Source organism: Odocoileus virginianus, chromosome 20, assembly GCF_023699985.2.
Source record: "Odocoileus virginianus isolate 20LAN1187 ecotype Illinois chromosome 20, Ovbor_1.2, whole genome shotgun sequence".
Classification (NCBI taxonomy): domain Eukaryota; kingdom Metazoa; phylum Chordata; class Mammalia; order Artiodactyla; family Cervidae; genus Odocoileus; species Odocoileus virginianus.
The window spans coordinates 34,390,092-34,410,547 of NC_069693.1; the positions used below are offsets into that span (position 1 = coordinate 34,390,092).

The 20,456-nt window shown below is 42.0% G+C and overlaps 1 protein-coding gene and 1 long non-coding RNA gene across 3 annotated transcripts in view; one reads left to right on the forward strand and one right to left on the reverse strand.

The window, feature by feature from the left end:
- Positions 1-4,404: 4,404 nt before the first annotated feature.
- Positions 4,405-20,456, forward strand: part of CSNK2A2 (casein kinase 2 alpha 2) — a 36,568-nt gene continuing 20,516 nt past the window's right edge. The window contains exons 1-4 of the mRNA XM_070451225.1: positions 4,405-4,667; positions 5,437-5,548; positions 13,758-13,859; positions 17,143-17,193. Coding sequence (XP_070307326.1) covers positions 4,564-4,667; positions 5,437-5,548; positions 13,758-13,859; positions 17,143-17,193 — 369 coding nt within the window. The 5' untranslated portion in view covers positions 4,405-4,563. The remainder of the gene's footprint in view (positions 4,668-5,436; positions 5,549-13,757; positions 13,860-17,142; positions 17,194-20,456) is intronic.
- LOC139029911 (uncharacterized) overlaps positions 15,504-20,456 on the reverse strand; it is a 42,221-nt gene continuing 37,268 nt past the window's right edge. For both annotated transcript variants that reach the window (XR_011482197.1, XR_011482198.1), the window contains one exon: positions 15,504-16,795. This is a non-coding gene — a long non-coding RNA (uncharacterized lncRNA). The remainder of the gene's footprint in view (positions 16,796-20,456) is intronic.

Genomic DNA, 20,456 nt, shown 5'->3' on the forward strand with positions numbered 1-20,456 from the left:
CTAACACACACATAACATTTTTAACATAACATTTTTTAAAGTGTCTATTGGATTTGTTACAATATTGCTCCTGTTTTATGTTTTTGTGTTTTGGACCCAAGGCATGTGAGATTTTAGCTCCCCAACCAGGGATCAAACCTGTACCCACTCCTTTGGAAATACAGAATCTTAACTCCTGGACCACCGGGAAAGTCCGTAAAGATGAAGATTTTCATGATAAACATCTTTAGTTCTTTGGGGAGATATACTGAATCTGAAATGACTTAAGGAAATGGACTTGGTGGTTAGAAAGACCAGAGTTCAAATCCAGGCTCTGCTTCAGTTATTCATGTCATTGGAGTTGTGGTTTCCACAATTGCAAAAAAGGAGATCCTTACTATAGCCCCGATCTCACTGAATTTTTAAACAGCTTTTTTGAGAGATCATTCACATGCCATTCAATCCTGTCAGTTAAGGGGTAAATTCAATGGTTTTTAGCCTCATGATTTTTGCAGGATTCAATGATATTAAACACACAAATTTTCAATACTATTAATAATTGTCTGCTCATAATTTTCACCATTTTCTTGGGCTAGGTTCTTAGAACCAGCAATATAACATAAATGCCTGTAAACCTCTCAAATGTTTTGGAAATAAGCTTTGTGAAGACAGAAAGTGTTCTTATGACAGTTTTTTAATTTGGGGGGTTGGGGGTTATTTTTTTGTATTGGATAGAATTTAGGGGCACAGATGCTGGTACAAAATTCTTGGGCTCGTTGATTCAAGAAGTTATCTTTCGTTCTCCCTTGTGTAACCCTGAATCAGACTCATCCCCAAGCCCCCACACACAGAGTAATTAGGGGAAGTCAATTCAGGTTCACGGAATGTCCCTTCCCTGTTGGCCACCCTTGCAAAGCCACTAGCTTGTCTTTCTCCATAACCAAGTGAGTCTTATTCCTTCAGTAAGAGCTGCACTGTACCATTTCCAGCTGCCCATCTTAACTGACACCAAGCATGCTGCACAGCAAACCAGCAGGAAAGAGAGGAGATGGGTCTCTCTACCAAGTCCACTGGGTGCCCAACCTACCTATAAGAAATCACAAATGCATATTCCATTTGGCCGTGGGAGGGCTGACTGCAGGTTTCAGGGCTGACTTAGCGAAGTGTCAGCCAAATCCAAGGGCATGTTGCACCAGACTGTTGTGTGGGTGAGTCTTCAGGAATCCCGCAGGTGTGGGAGCAGGTTACGTGAGATGGGTGTGCGTTAGGCGGTGAGGGTTGAAGGTGCAGAGACGGTGGGTGGGGTCAGAGGTGGGCGAGGGTGGAGGTGAGGAATCGAGCCACAGCTGGGGTTGGACCTAGTAGTTAGACCTGTAGCTTGGAACCATTTTTGGGTCATAGCTTCCTTTGAGAATTCTATGGATGCTAAGGAAAGGATGCACACACACCCAAATGCATGCATACACACACACACACACACACACACACACACACACACACACTGTTCCACAAATTTGCATACAGCGTCAGGTTTCCGAAAGCCTAGGAACTTCAGCCAAAGACTCGGGATTAAAAACCTCTGTCTAGACTAGTTCATAGGGACTTGTCAGAAAGAAACCCTAGGGCTACACTAAGAATCTGAGATTGTCTGTGTCTTCTTCTGTAACAGAGGCTTGCAGGTTTGGGAATTAAATTCCAAAGCCCACTTAATCCATAAATACTTCATTTTCTTCCCGTTTTTATTTTGAAAATTTTCAAAGTACCAAAAAATCACAAGCTCATGCAATCTTCAATCACACTCTTTAATTGTCAACATGTGGTCAACATGTTCCCCTATTCTCTCTCCTCGCCCTATGTATGCGTGTGCACTCAGGAACCTATGTTTTTTTTGGAGAATCATCTGAGAGTAAATTGCAGAAGTTATGTTACCACATCCCTAAACACTTGGCTTGTAACTTCTAAGATCTTGAGAGTCACCCACCTAAATGCAAGGCAGTCCTCACACTCATAAAATTTAACATGGATACACTACTTCATGTAATTTACATCCTATATTCAAATTTCCCCAGTAGTCCCAGTAAGTACTGACCTTTTAGCTGTATTCTTTTTCCTTCCCTTCCTCCCTCCCCTCATCTTTCCTATCTTTTTTTTTTAAATTCAGGATTTAATCCAGGATGATATACTTCATTTAGTTATCTCTCTCAGGCGCCTTTGATCGAGAGCCCACTATTCCGGAGTTTTGTTTTCTTGTTTTCTCTTGTGACAGTGACCTTCTTGAACAGGGCAGGTGCTGTTTTGCAGAATGCTCCCCAGTTTGTATTCAAGTTAAAGTTTTGGGCAAATGCTGTGTCCCTTCTTGGTGCATCATCGTATCAGAGGGTCAGCTGGTCCCTTACTGGTGATTTAAGTTTGATTCATGATTAGAGTGATGATCTTCACGTTCCCCTTTGTATTAATGCGTGCTTTGTTTTCAGTGAATCCAGTAGGGTAACACTGTACTCAAAGAAAACCTGAGCTTTGGCAAATGCTGGGTGAGCCAGTGGTGTAAGTATCTACTCAGTCTTTGTTCTCAAGCTGTTTTTAAAGTGGACAATGTCCTAGGAAACCAGCTACAAAATACACAGTTTTCAAAGAATGTGGGTGGATGCTGAGAAGAGCAGTGTCAACTCCAACATTTAAAATGAACTGAAACGTGAGACTTGAAGAGGAAAAAGGGAGTCAAGCTTGGAGGCTAGAAAGAACTGAAAGATGGGTATGTGGTGATCTCAAGGAGGGAAAAGTCATAGGAGAAGGTCCTGATCTGATCCTAATAATATTGAGCATGTAGCATGCGCTAGACACTCAGATTATAAGAGTTTTACATGGTTTGTTGTTGTTGAGTTGCTAAGTCATATCTGATTCTTTTGTGACCCCACAGACTGTAGCCCGCCAGGGTCCTCTGTCCATGGGATTTCGAACCCATGTCTCTCACATTAGCAGGAGTATTCTTTACCACTGGGCCACCAGGGAAGCCCCTTTAACACGGTTTAACTTGTCTAATTTTCCCCATAGCCCTATGAAGTAGGCACCGTGACTGTTTTGATGCTGTAAAATCTACAGCACAGAGAGATTAAGTGGTTGGCCCAAGGTCACAGAGCTTGTAAGTGTAGCAGGGCTGATATTCAAACCTGGGATGGATCTGACTCCACAGTCTGTGCTCTTAACTATATCAAAAAAAGAGGAAACAGAGTCTCATCTAGAGAATAGAATATGAAAAAAAGATGAGAATCAGAGCAAACTGGGCTGTGCAAGGAAGTTGTGTTGATAAAAAAAAAAAAAATGTGGGATTGGAAAGCAAGACAAAAGAAAGGCCCAGAAGATCAAAGAGAGAAGAATGTTCAGGACTAGAAAGCAACATAATAAAATAGGCCAAGGTTGGTTGGCCACCCCACCCTCAGTCCATGCCCAAGTCTACAGGCAGGACTCTCGCAAATCCCCTGCTGCTGCGGCCCCAAACAAAACCAGAGTACTTATATGATCTCAAAGTATCGTTTATTAATTATGGAGGGCAAAATAGGAGCTTTACAGCGAGCAACCTGGCTGACTCCAGCTTAACCCAAGTGTCCGATGTGAACTGTACAGAGGGGTCTTAAGGGAAAGTTCTGGAAGGAAATTTTGGGGGCAGTGTATGAGAAGGGTTTTATGAGGAAGGCGCTGGATGAGAGAAGGGCAAGTCTTGAGGTTCAAGGATCTATGGGTGACAGGTCAGGGTCCATTGGGAGGAAGATGGCGTGTCTCTGGGAAGGAAGGGGAAATCTTATGACGGAGCGGTTCTGAGAGCTAAGAGCAAGTCATTAGGAAGGGACTTGATGGGGAAAGTTTGGGTGACAGAAAGGTCACAACAGGGTCCGTCCGGGAGGTTGGGGTGGGTAAACTCTGGATGACTAGAGGGCAGAGCGTTTGAGGGAGGGGTCTCTAGGGGAGTCCGGAAACGGAATACGACGCATAAGGCTCTAGGGCCGCAGCCTGCAGGAGGGGTTGACCTCGTGGCGAGCGCGGCGGGCCAGACCCAGGATGAGGAGATTTGGAAGTGGGCCTTGAGGGGCGGAGCAGGGGCGGGGCCGGGCCGCCGGGCGGGTCCCCCCGCGCTGCAGGGGGCGCTGTGAGCCTGGGCGGACCCGGGCCAGGCGGCGGCCGCTCCTAGTGAGCTCGGCCCCTTTTCCGGGTTTCCTCCTCCTCCTCCTCCTTCTTCGCCGCCGCCGCCGTCGCTGCCCCTTTCCCGGCCGGCGGCTGCCGCTGCTGGTGCCGCCGACAGCGCCGCCGCCTCGGAGCCGCAAGCCGAGCGGAGGCCGCCGCGGAGCGCGAGCGCTGCCCGCCCCGCCGCCCCGCCGGCCGCTCCAGGGCCGGGCCGGCTCGGCCGGCGCCCCCCGCGCCCCCCAGCCCGCCCGCCCCCGCGGGCCCGGCCTGGCGCGGCCGCCCGCCGCGGCGCTCCTCCTCCTCCTTCTCCGGCGGCCCGCGGCCCGCTGCCTCCTCTGCCCGTCTCCCCGCGCCCCTCGCCGCGCCGCCACCCTCGGCGCCCCGCGGCGCCCCCCGGTCCCGCCCGCCATGCCCGGCCCGGCCGCGGGCAGCAGGGCCCGGGTCTACGCGGAGGTGAACAGCCTGAGGAGCCGCGAGTACTGGGACTATGAGGCTCACGTCCCGAGCTGGGGGTAAAGCCGCCGCAGCCCCCCGCCGGGCCCTCGCACCCCCACCTCCGCCCGGCCGCCCCCCGCCGCAAACCGCACTCGCCCCCCGCGGTCTGTCTCCCCTCTGGGCCCGCGCCTCTTCGGGTCTGGGGTGGGAAGCACCCTCCCCACCATATTCTTGTCTCCCTCTCCCCGCTTCTCGTCCCTTCCTCTCAGCCGTGCGCACCCCTCTCACCCCGGGGAATGCTCTGTTACTGACAAGTGTAGGAATCCAGGGACCAGAGCCTGGTGGAAGTGAAGGAGCAGCCCTTCCTTCTCACGCGTTGGGGTTTCTGTTGGGGTGGGAAGTCAGCAGCTGTCCTCTTGAGCTATTAAAATTCTCTGCCTTTTTGAGGTTTATGAAATGAGACTGGGTGGGAGGAAATTTTAAAAAGACGTCCAGATTCTCAAAGCGGGCGCTGTCTACCTTGCGAGAGTGAAGTAATAAGGCAGGTGCTGTGGGCAGAGGGGCACCTGTGAGCCTCCAGGATGGATGCTCTGCCATGCTCAGACCCCTGCCTTCCCACCTTGTCTCCGCCGAGTTATGAGGGATCAGTTAGGTTAGGAGCTGCGTCCAGTGAAAGGAGCCAAGTTTATGTTGTGGCTTTCATTTAGGGAATGAGTTATGGCATGAGGTATATAGACACTTGCAAGTGCTTTATCAATGGAAGAGCCTGGATGGGGATGTGTACTGGGCATAGGCTTGGTTAATCCCAAGTCCTGGCATTTATGTGTCCTTCTTCTTCTTTCCCAGTAATCAAGATGATTACCAGCTGGTTCGGAAACTTGGTCGAGGAAAGTATAGTGAAGTATTTGAGGCTATTAACATCACCAACAATGAGAGAGTGGTGGTAAAAATTCTCAAGGTGAGTGTCTTATGAGTGGCATTAAAATTTCTTTTTTCACAGGTCAGAAGGATACAGATACTCCAACTACATTCTAGAATGAGCAGGACAAACTTATTTTACAAACCTTCTGCCCCATGTGCCTCTGCTACTCCTCCCACGCTGTTTTTGTTTGAACTTTTTTTCACACAGACCTTTTTCAAATCTAAGCATGGTAGTTAAGGAACATCCTTGTTCTGAAATGTAATTACGGCCTCCCAAAGTGAATATTCCAAAGAGCCTTCCATTTGTTAAAAACTGAATAGGTATTCACATGCAGGAAGAGCCTCTTCATGAAGAGCCCAGTTTGATCCAAAGGCTCCTTGAGCACTGAATTTGTTATTCCAGAATGAAATATGGAAACAGAGTAGCTTCAAAGATGAGTTTGAAGCCTGAGTGGAAGGAAACACCTCAGTGAATAATTGCTTGCTTTTTCTCCTTTGGTGATAAAAGTTTCAGATGGGGTACATACAGTGAGCCAGCAGGGCCAGGGAGGTTCATAGTTGTTTATCAGTCAGTGAAAGTAAAGTTGGGAGCAGTAGAGAGTACACTTAGAATCACTAAAATAATGATTGGAACAAAACAGCCTGAATCTGGTTTAGCAGTCTTAAGTTTGTAACAGATACACACTTTGTCATCTCTTGGATGGAGGCATGATCCTTCCAAGTATGAAGTATGTATGAAGAGTTGGCTAAAGTATGGCCAAAAGTTGGCTAAGTGTGAAGAGTTGGCTGAATTCTCTTCCAGATAACTGATTGTGTAGCTTTGATAATGTTTTACAGGGTGGACTGAAAAACAGTTCTAGAATCTGTGAAGGGTATTCATCATTGCCAGATCATTTCACTTGTGTGCATGTCATTTAGTAGAATCTTGAGGTGACCAAAGAGCTAATTAATGTAAGCACTTTTACACAAACAAGAGTTCCAGTCTGGCCATTTTGGAGAGGCTCTGTGGATAAGAATGTAGGATCGAAAAGCTGTTTTTGTGATCTTAAGTAGAGTTAGGGCAGCTGTGTCCCTATTTAAAAAGAGGGGCAGGCTTGGATTGTCTGAAAATGGCTTTTCAGAAAAATGAGCGACTCTATTACTCAGTACCAGCCTCGCCTAGCGATGAAGAGACAGGATTACGGTTGAGAGAAATAGGCAAGTTACTTACTTGTGCTGTCAGAAACGCTGGAGGTAAGAAGTGAGGAACTGTTATTGAAAAATGTGGAGTTTTTGACTCTCCTCTTCCCTAAATATGAATTGCACCTACAGAATCATGTCATCTTTTTTGTTATTGTTTTTCTTCATAAGCATAAATATTTAAAAAGATACTTTCTTCAGAGAAGTCACCTGGGAAAGCCATCCAGCTTTTTTTCTTAATATATTAGCATAAATGTTTTTACTATAAGCTGCTTAAAATCTCTCTAGGAAGTAAGCAAGGCATGAATTGAAGTTAGGAATATCCACATTCCATTGCTGTGTATTTGGAAGAATGAACTGCTGACGCTAAAGCAATTTCAGAAAAATGTCTAAACTTTCATGTGATGGCAGCATTTTTAGAGTAAGCGTGCAACTTCCTGTGGTGTCTTTTTTGAAAAGGAACAACATTCAGGTGTACATGGAAGTAACGATACATTCAGTTAGAGAAGCATCACGTTGCTCTTTGGTCATCCTTGTAGAGAACTTCGTAGCCTCAGTTACTAGATGGTTTTTTTCCCTGCTCTGAAGATTCACAGGATATGTTTAGGGAATCCTGTATGGAAGCCGAAGGTTATATTTAACCCACAAGAAATGTAGGCCCAGAGAAACATATCTGACATCACTGTGTTGAAGTAACCCTCAGCCAGGGCTCCTGTTTCCTATTTCTCCCTGTCTCTTACTGCTCATTTTGGCATTGGGTTGTAAGATCTTAACGTTGAGCACAGAGTAAGTTCCACTGTTCTGAAATAAGACTTGGGAGGCCCCTCTGATGTTCAGCTGGCTCAGTGTTGTTTCTTGTATCTTCTACACACAAGTCCTTCTCAGGGTGCAGCCCACAGCACCTTGTTTCTGCTGATGAAAAGTACACTCGCTTTTGTTTTTCCAAGCACTGTGACATTTCTATCCAGATTTTCTTCTGTCTGAAGGATGGGGTAAGAAACTACTGATGGTATTGTTGGATTTTCTCTTTCTGACAGGCTGAATTAAAGCAGATTAAAAGTACTGTTTTTTTTTTTTTTTTTTAAAGAATAGGGCCTTTATCCAAAGTTATGTGCCCCTATTCAGATAAGTCAGAGTTATGACTAATACTACTATTGTCATGTTTAGCCACAGGAAATTAGTTCCTTAACAGAATGCCAGTTGCTCATAATTTGAAAGACTCCAGAAAAAGCTTGCTCTTCATCTTGGCCTACTGGATTTCAGCTGCAGGAAGGAACTTCTGTGTTGATGTGCACGTGGTGACTGAGACAGAGTACGTTCCTTGAGGACAGGAACAGCCTGCTTCTTGGGTGAATGTTTCCATCCAGTGCTTTCCAACATATGAGCATGGCTGGATGATGAACGACCACAGAGGAATTTCTTATCTCTTCATTTACATCCGTAGATGCCTAAATATTAATAAGAGATTTTAGGAATTTAGCAATTGGTGAGCAGAATGTTTCTGTCTGGCCTGAATTGAGATTCTGAAACCGAAATCTCCAGAGAACACTTCCCAATCAATAGGGAGGTTGTGTCCTTTTTTTGACAGAAATTGTTTTGAGGAGCGGGGAGGATGGTAAGGATTAATATAGCAGGGCAGAAAGCCACTTGAATGCCTAAAGTTTCATCTTTTGATTTTGAAAAATCAAATTTTCAGTTCCTTTGTAGTAGCTTTTAGGAGAGAGTACACAGAAATAAAAGCATCTGGCCACTTTGGACAACTTTTAGCACCTTGTGAGCATCACCTCTGTATGTGGATTTCATCTCTTCTTAAAGTCCTTGGGAGGCTGCAAATTCAACGATTTTCTAAATAGAAGTTAAAAGCAATACCAGATTTTAAAAAACAAAAGTGCAGGTTTTTGGACCCGTGCTGCAAGTAGTGGAAATCCTCATCTTAGGCTTCCTGTTGGTATTACTTCATATAGAGTTTGTCCATTCCCTGCGCCCTCCCTCCACCAAAATTAGTTATCAAGCTTCAAACAAAGAGTGGTAGTAATATAAGTTTAACTTTGTACTATCAGGAGGTAGTGTTAAAGATGATTGATCCCAGATCCTTTTTAGTTACTTCACAGTGAGTCGGTGGCTGTGGAGGTTTTATGAAAGTGATGTTTTTTTCTATTTCTGCTTTCTCAGCTGGTAGGTTTTTTGCCCTCCGTTTGCTTTATTAGGCAAGTGTACCAAGACATCCACTACATGAAACAAGATTTAATGCTAATACGTCTCTTGGTATAAAAAGAGGGTTGTTAAAGTATTAAAAATAATACAAATTTTGAAAATTGTGAACGAGTCGATGCTGTGGTTGTGGGGTGGAGATTGAGAGTGTGGTCAACCTGTGAAACAGAATCACAACAGGGGAGCATAGATATTATTAGAACCCAAACCTGTTTTTACAGATAAAGCAAGACCCAGGAGAACCTGCAATTTGCTTGGGGTCCCATGGCCAGCAGGATAGAAGCATTGGGTTCATGACCTTCTGTCCCTGCTGCAGAGTCTTGGTAGATGTGAGGGGCGCGAATGGGACATCAGCTGGATGTTCTGAACTGAACTGGAAAGATGGATGAGCATGCACTATAAGTCAAATGGAATTTCTTTGTTTCTAATGATTTTTGAGGTGTTCTTCTGGAAGGAAATACCTGACGTCCATGGGTTGCTACTTGACATGTGGGGTAGATGAAAGCCTGAAGCGCTATAGGGACCCAGACTTGGCTTCTCTGGTTTGTATCCACAGCAGCATATTTTACATATAAGTGAAATGTTACTTTCCTTTCTTGTTTGACATCATAAGGACCAGTGTTTTTATACTCCTTTTTTTAAACATACAGTACTTCCAGGTCTCATCCTCATCACTTGCTAAGAGGGTGGAGCCAGTAGGAGAAAGGACTGTACCATCCTCTCTGTGAGATGCAAAAGGCCTACTATGTACCTCACTGTTTTAAATTAAAAAAATTTTTAAATCCCAAGGGTAAACAGTTGCCCTCAAGAAATTGATCATGTATTTGGGAAGATGAGAGTTGAAAAATCAGGGGGAAATGTGTTGTGAAGAATAAACATTGCACAAATAATATTGATATTTAGGTCAGTTGCAGTGGATTCTGCCAGGTAATAAAAGCCATCATCCAGACTGAGCATTCTTTCTGCTCTATCCTACAGTCCTGACAACCATTGTTCATCGTAATTGTTTATTGCAGGTGATGCAATTAAAATCTTAGTGGGGCAGTTGTTGATTTTGTAGTGAAACAAGTAATCCCAGGTTTGAAAATTCTGAGCTGTGTTCCTGCCTTCCTTGAATGTATCAGTTCAGTTGTGCTTGGAAAGAAATTAAAACAGGACTTTGCCTGTTAATATTTGCTGGGATTTATTGAGGTCATAATTCTTAATGCCTTTTAGTAGACATTAGCTTGCAAATTCAGTCACAATTAAATTCTAGTAGTTGAAATCATTCTCAGATCCAGCTTTTTAAAGATCAGCTCTGAGTAAATAAATAGGACAGATAACTGACTATCAACTTTCGTCTTTCTGAGCAGCCATCACTAAATTGGTCTTTGTTTTAAAATGTTTAATGTTGCTGAATAGGGAAAGAGAGGCAGGACCACATTGAACAAGATTTGGATCACGTTGAACTAAGACTGCTGACTACCTGGGACTCTTCACCTGAGGGCAGAAACCTCCTGAAAAAAATCTTTTTTTTTCCTTTCTTTTCAGAGCTCTTACACAGAAAATTTTAAAGGAGTTTTTCCCCTTTAAATACTCTCTGTAGGTGTGTGCCGAAATTCATTTATTGTTAAAACTTGATTTAATACTTTAATTTCTTTTGTTTAGCTTTTTTATCTACTAGAGTTTAAGCTTTTTTGTTTTGTTAACAGCTAAACTGATTCAGTTAGAGCCAGATATTCTCTGAATTGGGATAAATGAACTTTAGGTGAGAGAAGGGCTTTTAATTTAGCATGCAGATGAAATGTGAAATTGTGGAAATGTGTTTTCCACTTTAGTGGTAGCGAGTGAGCGAGTGAGTGTGGACAGTGGGCTGGAGGATCAGAGCAGCCTTACTTCTGTAAAAATTCATGGTCTGTCTTCCTTCAGATGCCAAGGATCCTCCCTTATAAATCCTAACTTTTTCTCTTGAATTCTGTTTATAAAATGTAAATCATCGCTGTCATAAGTATCTGGGCGTTCATTGGTTTTTCGGCTTCTGGAGGTCTCAGGTTCAGAGGAGTAAGCTTGAGGCTAGAGAGAGTTACCTGAAGCCTGATTCATGTAGAGACTTGGTGCCTCTTCTTTGGAGGGTAGTATCCTGAGCTGTTCGTCACTTTTCTTACAGTCTTTTGGTCTTCTCAGTATGTGAGGACTCCAGCTGCAGTGTGACTCCATTTTGCCACTTCAGATTTGTCCTGCTCTCCCCAGTCTGATAGGTGACAATTGGGCAGTCAAATGTGCTTCACTTGTTCTGTGAGTTACCTTTAGACATAGTGAAAGATATGTTCATCTGAACTGGATTATCCAGGAACTGGGTGTCTGCCTGATCTGTTGCTGAATAACAGAACAAGGTGAGGCTCTATATGGAACATTGTCATTGGAGCAGCTTATTTAATGTATTTGTACCTGTTCACTTTTAGAGGGAGAGGGGGGTTTTGATGAACACAGGCTTCTGGCCATTGTTTTTTTCCTCCCTCTGTTGCCACTCCTACAGATTTGTAACTGCTTTCCAGGAGTGGATGACAACTCTAGAATTTGTTGGGGCTTCCCTGGTAATTCAGCGGTTAAGATGCTGAACTTCCATTGTGGCAGGGCACAGGTTTGATCCCTGGTCGGGAAACTTAAGATCTTACATGCCTTGCAGTGTGGCAAAAATAAAAATAATAGAATTTTCTTACATTGAATATACTGGTTGCATTTGATTTTTCTTTTAACTTTGTGACAAAATTTCAGACTACTGAAAAATTGAAAAAATTCCCATGTATCTTTCATAAATATCCTTTTCTCTCTTTTATTTATGTATATACACACATGTTATACATACAGGCATTTGATTTTTCTTTTAACTTTGTGACAAAATTTCAGACTACTGAAAAATTGAAAAAATTCCCATGTATCTTTCATAAATATCCTTTTCTCTCTTTTATTTATGTATATACACACATGTTATACATACAGATATGTATGTGTATGCTGATATATAACTATTACTTGTCTTAAATGCTTGAAAGTATGTTGTTTATCCCTAATTTCCTATATTTCCTAAAAACAAAAGCAGTTTCTTACATAACAATGCCATGATCAAAAATAAAAAATTAATATTGATGCAGTGCAGTTAGTTAATCTACAGCCTATGTTCTTATTTGCCAATTGTCCTTATAATGTTCTTTATAGCAGAGGAAAATCCCAGATCATGCGTTACATTCAGTTGTCATATTTTTTTAATTTGGAGTAGTTATTTAGTCTGTGTGTTTCATGACAAACATTTTTAAAGCTTGTAGACTACTTATTTTGTAGTATATCCTTTGGCTGTTTTCTGATCAAGTTTGTACTTGATGTTTGAGTGCTTCACTTTTCCAAAGTATTGAGTTCTGTAATTATGAAAAAGGGAAATAGTAAAATTCCTAAGTGGACATGGAGAAAGAACCACAGTAGCCAGATCTGTTCTACTGAGAATCCTGACAAAATGGAATGGGCACGATTGTGGCAGCTGGCTTGGAAGAATGCAGCCAGACTCCAATCTCTCAGTTGAGCACCCTCTTACAGGTGATGCAGGTGTTCTGTGTTTTATAATCTCTCTCTGTTTTGTGTTCAAAGCTGTAGCTTGGTGGCCAACAAGAGATGATGGTTTCTCTGACTTGTGTATATATTACGTTTCCTCCCATCCCACTGCCACCACCACCACATAGACACAGTCTTTTTCCGTCGTGGCTAATCCATTGGGCTGTCTTTGTCTTTGCCTGTGCTATTGTAACAGTGTCTTGGTGAGGCGGTACTCCTTTTCCTAAGTTAGAATTCTCCCATGGCCACACTTGGGAAATGAAAGCACAGTGGCTAAGGGTGAGGCCTGCAGAGTCAAACTGACTAGATTTGAATCCTGCCTCTGCTCTTTCCTGTTAGCTGTGTGATCTTGGGCAAATAGCTCAATTGGCTGAGTCTACTACATAGGAATTTTGTGAGAATGAAATATGAAAATAATGGACCTAGCATTTATCAACTGCTTCCTATATACTAGTCGCTGTTTAAGTACTTTATAAAGCATAATTGTGGTGATAATCCTTATTTTTCTAGAGCTACTTTTATTCTTCTTCAGACTCTAGCCCATTTGTGACAAGAAATAACATGCATAATGCTGATATTTTTGATTAAGGTTTCCGCTTTGCCTGTCCAACAAATTGAAAGGTTAGTGGGTAGCAGGGGTTTTTGTCACTGCTCTGTCAGAGATTGGTCTTTTCCTTTGCTGATCCATCATCTCTTCCTTTAGGAATGGGGTCTGTTGGGAAGTTTTACAGGCTCTGAGCTGCTTTCAGAGTCTAGATATTAAGGAAATGGGAGTGGTGACAGGAAACGGGAGCCAGCAGCTGGGAAACAAGTTTGTAACTTGATGTCAGTGAACTGGTCTTCACTCCTAGAAGACAAAATTACATGCGACCCTTTGGAAGAGCAGGTGTCTTACCAGTTTGTTTCAGTTTTTCCATTTATGAGTGCATGATAGACAGCTGTTGAGAGCTAGAATGTTTTCCATTGGGCAGTTAACTAGTAAACATTTTATTTTTAAATTATGACATAGGCATTCAAAATTTCATGTGTCCTAAATGTAACTACTTAAAAGATTTGATATGTAAGCTGTATGAGTCTGTGAATTATTTCAAGTAATCTTAAAAATTCTTATGTGCAGGCCCCTCTTAAACCTCATTTTCTTCCCCCATCTCTTCTAATTTAGACATGCCCTTGTGCAAAATAGTGCAATAGCCATTTGATAGAAACATTGTTTTAAAGTTTTATTGATTAACTTCAAAAGGAGTCTTACTTCTGATTGCTCTTGTGTATTTAAGCCAGTGAAGAAAAAGAAGATAAAACGAGAGGTTAAGATTCTGGAGAACCTTCGTGGTGGAACAAATATCATTAAGCTGATTGACACTGTGAAGGACCCTGTGGTAGGTGCCTAGTTGATGAAGAGGAGAGAGAGAGAGTGTGTGTGTGTGTGAGAGAGAGAGAACACCTGAAAATAATGGGAAACATCATTATAATATGCTGGGAATGATTGTGTTTGTCTTTACTACTAAACGATTTTGAAAACCAGGAAAAATCATGGTGGCCCAATGATAAACTAGCCACTACCACTTTTATGGAACCTTAAACCATTTGTAGGAAAAAATCCCTTTCCCAGTTTTATAGCCTCATTATTTTGATCCAGTCCACGAACGTTTGCTTCAAAGCTCCCTTATGCTCCAGCTTTTCTCCCAACTTTGAAAGCTTATTAACTGCCAATTAACATTATTTTACCTCACTTAAGTAAGCCTGACATTTGAAAATCTGGGTTTACAGAAGGAGATAGGAAGTGTGTCCATGTGGACACTTCCCGTGGAGAACTGAACAGATCACAGACCCCTTGAGGTCACTATCTTGCTGTTTCTCATACTGGTCTTTAATTCGGCATCCACCATTAGGGCTCACATGGTATATGCAGATGCAGTTTAAATATTTTTGTTAAAATGCTTAATTTTTAGCCTTTAAAATATGCTATTTTGTTTTCTCTTCTCCTTGGAAATAACCTAACCTTAAGTATTTATGATTAGGCAAGCTTCCCATTCAATTTCTGTTCTTTTACCTCTTCTACCTCAGATATTTCTCTGTTTTCCCATGACACCTTTTTAAGAACATCTTTGCTTCTGCCTGCTAAAGACATTGTCATAATAATGTAGCTAGCACACGTTGAACACTTACTGTGTGCCAGGCATTATTCTGAGTGTTTAACGGGATTATGTCATTTATTCTCTACAACAGTCCAGTTGGGCGGGTACCATTATTGTCCCTGTTGTCACAGTGTACAGATAAGAAAACTGAAGCCTGCAGAGGTTAAGTAAGTTTCCCAAGATTACAGTTTTTCCTTTGGATCCTAAAAAGATTGAGAAGGATGGTTATATGCTAGATTATATCTAACTGGCATTAAAAATATATCCCAGCCTGGGCTTCTCAGGTGGCGCAGTGATAAAGAATCCTCCTGCCAATGCAGGAGACACAGGAGATGTGGGTTTGATCCCTGGGTTGGAAAGATGCCCTGTGGAAGGAAATGGCAACCTGTTCTGTTACTGTATTCTTGCCTGAAAAATTCCATGGGCTACAATCCATGGGGTTGCAAAAGAGTCAGACACTGCTGAGCACACGCATGCACACACACAAGTTTCAGAAGTAGGAATAATGACTGTTAAGTGGATGAATATTAAAGGTTTACTATGTTAAAAAGAAAAATGTATCCCAGCCTTATCAGTTCAGATTGATTTTACAGTGAGTAACTCTGGACCGCATGATCCTTGGAAATGGCCTGCACTGTGAGCCAGTATGTAGTTTTATACCTAGTGTATCTCTGTTTTGCTTTATATATATATACACCTATGTGTGTGTGCATGTGTTAACAAAACTTAGCTGTTCCTATCATTTTTGTAATGTTACTTAAAGCATGCGTGTTTCTTTTTTTTTTTTTTTCATACTGAACCGTTTCACAGTCTCTACTTTTATTGCCTAATTAGATTTTATTTCCATCTGGACAGCTTACTTTTTATTGGTGCGTGATGATATGATTTGTTTTTTGTTTTTCCTTCTGAACCCTGGATGAAAAGAAAACTCAGTTCTGGGAGGGACTGTCAGATAAGGGTACAGAATATGGTGAAATGGTGCTCGGTATCCTCAAAAAAATTAGCAAAATCAATCCTAGAAGATCCCTTATTTGCCCTCTTGCTAGTTAATAAATAGACTGCTGGGGAAAGGGAGGAATAGATTCAAGGGCAGATAAGGGTCCAGATGGGATGAGGAAAGCACGGACAGGCGTGCCTACCCCACTCTCTCCTGCTCTCACACCTATCCTCTAAATAAAGTAGTAGTAGACTTTACTGCTAAGTCACTTCAGTCGTGTCCGACTCTGTGCGACCCCAGCCCTGGGATTCTCCAGGCAGGAACACTGGAGTGGGTTGCCATTTCCTTCTCCAGTGCATAAAAGTGAAAGTGAAGTCGCTCAGTCGTGTCTGACTCTTCGGGACCCCATGGACTGCAGCCTACCAGGCTCCTCCGTCCATGGGATTTTCCAGGCAAGAGTACTGGAGTGGGGTGCCATTGCCTTCTCCTGCGTGTTTCACATGATACATAATACAAGTAAAGTGAAGGAAAACCAACAGGGAAGCCTCGCCCCCTAACTTGTAGGGGGACAGGCTTGCTCCTAGCCTGTAGAGAGAGACCTGGTGGTCTTGTTGAACCCTTTCAGCGCTGGGCTAGTGAGGAATGCTTGGTCTGCTCCTTGTTCTGGTGAAGACACGCATGCGTGCACTGCGGCCTGTTTGCTACGTAACTTTTACCTGCTTCTTTGAGCAGAACTGCACAGCCGTAAAGATTTCCAGGATTTTATTTCTTCCTATAGCCCTTTAAGCCCCTGCTTTTCTCTCAATTTTGAAAGCTTATTTCTACCAATTAGCATTATTTTACCTTACTTAAGTAAACCTGACTTTTGAACATCAAATGTTGACCATTTTGTCCTCATTACATTAAAATTTATAGTGCTTTAAAAATACTTGATTTTATATGGTTTTGGAGGGGCACACATCTTTCAAAAGAGACATTCTCTAATTATCCCCAGCCACAGCATAATTTCACATTATACCTTAGTGACAATCATAGACTTGGGAGGTTTTTTTTTTGATTGTGGAAAGACCAGTGGTAAATTCCCAAGACCCATGATAGTTTTGTAAAATTCGTCTGGTTCATTAAACCAAGGTGAAAACTTACTACTCTCTTTGTAGTTGGCAGGCTGGAACACTGCAGAGTATATACATCTTCACATAATGTGCCGGGCCCACTGACAGCTTGGTCAGAGAATAGACTCCTAAAAAACAAAAACAAAACCTTTATAATGGAAACTGCAACCATTTACAAAAGTAAAATGAATAGTATAATGAACCTCTTTGCACACATCACCCAACTTTAGCTCAAGTTAATCGGCTTAAGGCACTTTGTTTCATCTGGACCCCACCTACTTCCCGACCACCCACCATGCCCAGTTGTTTTGAGGCAAGTTTCAGACATAACATTTCAAGGGGATTCTTTCTTAATAAGCTCTCCCTAATGAGTGAATCTCTCATCTAAGTGGGATTTGGGGATGGGCCAGTGTGACAGAAGCAAATTAAATTTATAGTTTGAATACTTACAAAGCATTAATATTCTCTCTTGCAGTCAAAGACACCAGCTTTGGTATTTGAATATATCAATAATACAGATTTTAAGGTGCGTATATGCTGTTTCTTTCTGGCTTGGGGTTAATGGGGAATGGGGAGGTGGTGATAATTACTGTTGATACTCTGGAGCACAAGGGGACCAGGAAAGGTCATTGCTGAGAGCAGGAGATAACATTGGATGGATTTCTTATAGCATTAGTACAGGATGCAGAAAGTGGTTAGATTCTTGCAGTTGGTGAAATTAAGCATTACTCTTTGCCTTGCTTACTCTGGGAATAACTACTCGGCTGGGTCTAAGTTAATGCCTCATCTATAATGCTCATGTTGTAGACATGATGGGTGGATATTAATTTTAATTTTCATAGGAATCTTACATTCCTAATAGGAAGTGATAAATGGATACAGAACTTGTGTGAAAAGAGTCAGTATTGTACCTTGGATTCAAGCTATCAAATGGTGTGTGTGTTCATGCACACTGTATACAAAGTAAATGACAGAATCACTGTGCTTTAGAAAAGCCCTATTTGGGGGGCTTTCTTTTGTTTATAGTGCATGTTAGTTTAGACTTTAAAGTGTTCTAAAAGCACGGTTTTAAGATGATTTTTCATGAATTTGTGTTTATTGTTCAAACACTGCAACCTTCTGATAAGAGATCAGACATACTGAGCATGGTAGAGCATAATATGAAAACCAATATAAAAACTAATAGTATTGTTTATTTTTAGGGACTTTTAGGTGATTATAATTCTTCATCAGTGTAGAAAAGACTTGTGATTTTGTTGTTGTGGAAGTTAGGAAAAAACCCAGTCAGCAGTTGAAAGATGCTGTGCTAATGGGGAGTGATCCCTTTGGGTGAAAAGAAAAGAATTTTATCCTCACAGTTACTTTTTCTTAAGTAATCACTCTAAAATAAAGTCAATTAGTGAAAATATGCACAAATGGGTATTATACCTTATAAAACAGTAAGCAGGTTTTATATTCAGTACAATCATCCCTTGGTAATGTCAGGCGAGTGTGTGCTCCTCGGTTTGTCTCATCACAACAAAAATTTGGAGTGACAGACATTAAAGCCCCCTTGGCGGGTCACAGCTCTCGGAAGACAGACCGTGTTATAGCTCTTAAGTAAATCAGTGTTACACCTCAGTGTTACAGCTCTATTTTATTTAGATAATAGCAGGAAAATCCATCTTCGAGGCATGAGGGCACGTCGATCCAAAGACGCAAAGAGAAGAGCACCCCATTGCGGGGGCGGGGGGGCGGGAAGAAAACCCTTTGGCTCCTCTTTTTGTATGTTTTTTTCTCCCCCCTGGGCCTGTCCTATGCAAATTGGGCTTAGGCAGGAGCGCTGTTCCACCTGAAGTCCTCTCTCTGGTCCTCGGACCTTCCTCTGCTGCATTTTCTCGGCTTTTCCCTTCCTTGTCTTTTAGCCACCACCATTTTGGACTCCTTTTCCCTATTCTAACTACCTAACAGTATCCATGGGAGATTGGTGATTGGTTCTAGCCCCACTCCCCAGAATACCAAAACCCCAGGCTTATATAAAAATGGCATTTATATTAAAATGACACAGTATTTGCCTGTAACATCTGCACATCATTTAAAGATGACACTCTAAATCATCTCTAGATGACTTGTTACGCCTAATACAGAGTAAATGCTGTGTAGGTAGTTGGTAGAGCACAGCAAGTTCAGCTTTGTGGAATTTTTGTTTTTTCAATCCATGGTTGATTGAATCCTCGAATACAGAGGGACAGTTGTATAGCTTTTCCCATATCAACAAGTTTCCTTGTGATGTAACTCCTTAAAGGTGAACTCTGAACAGTGGGATATATATTTCTTCATTAACTGGCAGAGCAGTGCTTAACTAGTAGAGTACTGTGCTGATGAATGTAACTGATCACACTTTTGATATGAACAACTGAGGTTTATTAAGAATGTCCATGATTGGGAATGTGTGTGTGTTTCTGAAGAAACAGGCTTTAATGAAACCAAGCACTTTTGTAATGCAAAAGCTTATAGGCTTGTCTTATTGTAACTTCATAGTGAAATACCTTAGGTTTCAGTGTCTCTGCTTCCTTGATGAATTTTTACCAGTTATATAGCCACAAATGTAAAAATTTTACTTCACCATTTTTGTGTTTCTCAAGTTGACAGCTGCTCTGTTGATTTAATGACATACAGAACATCAGTTTTGAATTCCTAGAGAAATCTGACTTCATACAAAGGAGATGTTTTGATGGCATATATTCTCTAGGAGCTTCCTTTAAAAGGATCATGGGAAATTGATGTTTTTTGAGGCTTGCATATCTGAAAATATCTTAATGTTATCCTCCCAATTAATATATTTGCCATGATAGAGAATTCTAGGTTGTAGTTAAGAATTGCCTCAGAATTTTGAAGGGATTGTTCCACTATTAGCCACTGAAGCCACTGGTTGTGATCTGCCTTTTTTTTTCCCTTCCTCATGAAAGCTTTTAGTATTTTCTCTTTATTCTCAGTCTCTGAAATTTCACAGTGATGTGCTTTCATATGGGTTGCTTTCATCCTTTGTTCTGGGGACTTACTCGGCTTTTAAGTCTAGAAACTCATGTCCTTCCGTTTTGGAAAAATATTTTTAATGTTCTTTTCTTCCTTTTCTTCTTTGTTCTCACTTTCTAGAACTCATTCAAATGTTAGACTTCTTATCTTGGAACTCTATTTTCTTCTCTAAATTTTTAAAAATAGTATTCTGTTCTTTTATGTTTTATGTAATATCTTCTATTTTTCTCACTGAGAATATGTCCCCCCCCCCCCCCCCCATTATGTTTTCTTCATCGTGTCTTTTTCTGTTTTTCTTCCAAATTCCTTTTTTGGGGGTGTTTTTGGTTTTTGTCTCTGTTACAGTTGTCTGAAGTGTCACAGGTTTTTAATGCCTCTGCCTACTGTAGTGTTAATGAACTTTCTGACTACTGATTGTCAGCTCTTGTCTCGAGGATGCAAGCCTGGCTGCCAGCATCTCTGTTGAGGAGAGCTATAGGAAGTGCCTTGTGGACTTAAGACTTCGTTTCACCTTTGCAATGTGGTGTGGAAACATTTTCCCACTTGCAGTTCAGTCTCTCTGGCCTTTTTCAGTGATACCTGGAGTCACCAATTCCTGAGCCTTTCTGTCGTTTTTTCAGTGTGAAGTGTTTGCTACTTACTGGGCCCCGTCTGCTGGCAGAATGTTGGCAGAATTCTCAGCTTTTTTGGTCTGCTCAGTCAACTGGACATCTGTTTTACAGCTTCAAAATTGGTTGTCTCTTCCATTCTGTTAGTATTGTGGGTGAATCCACC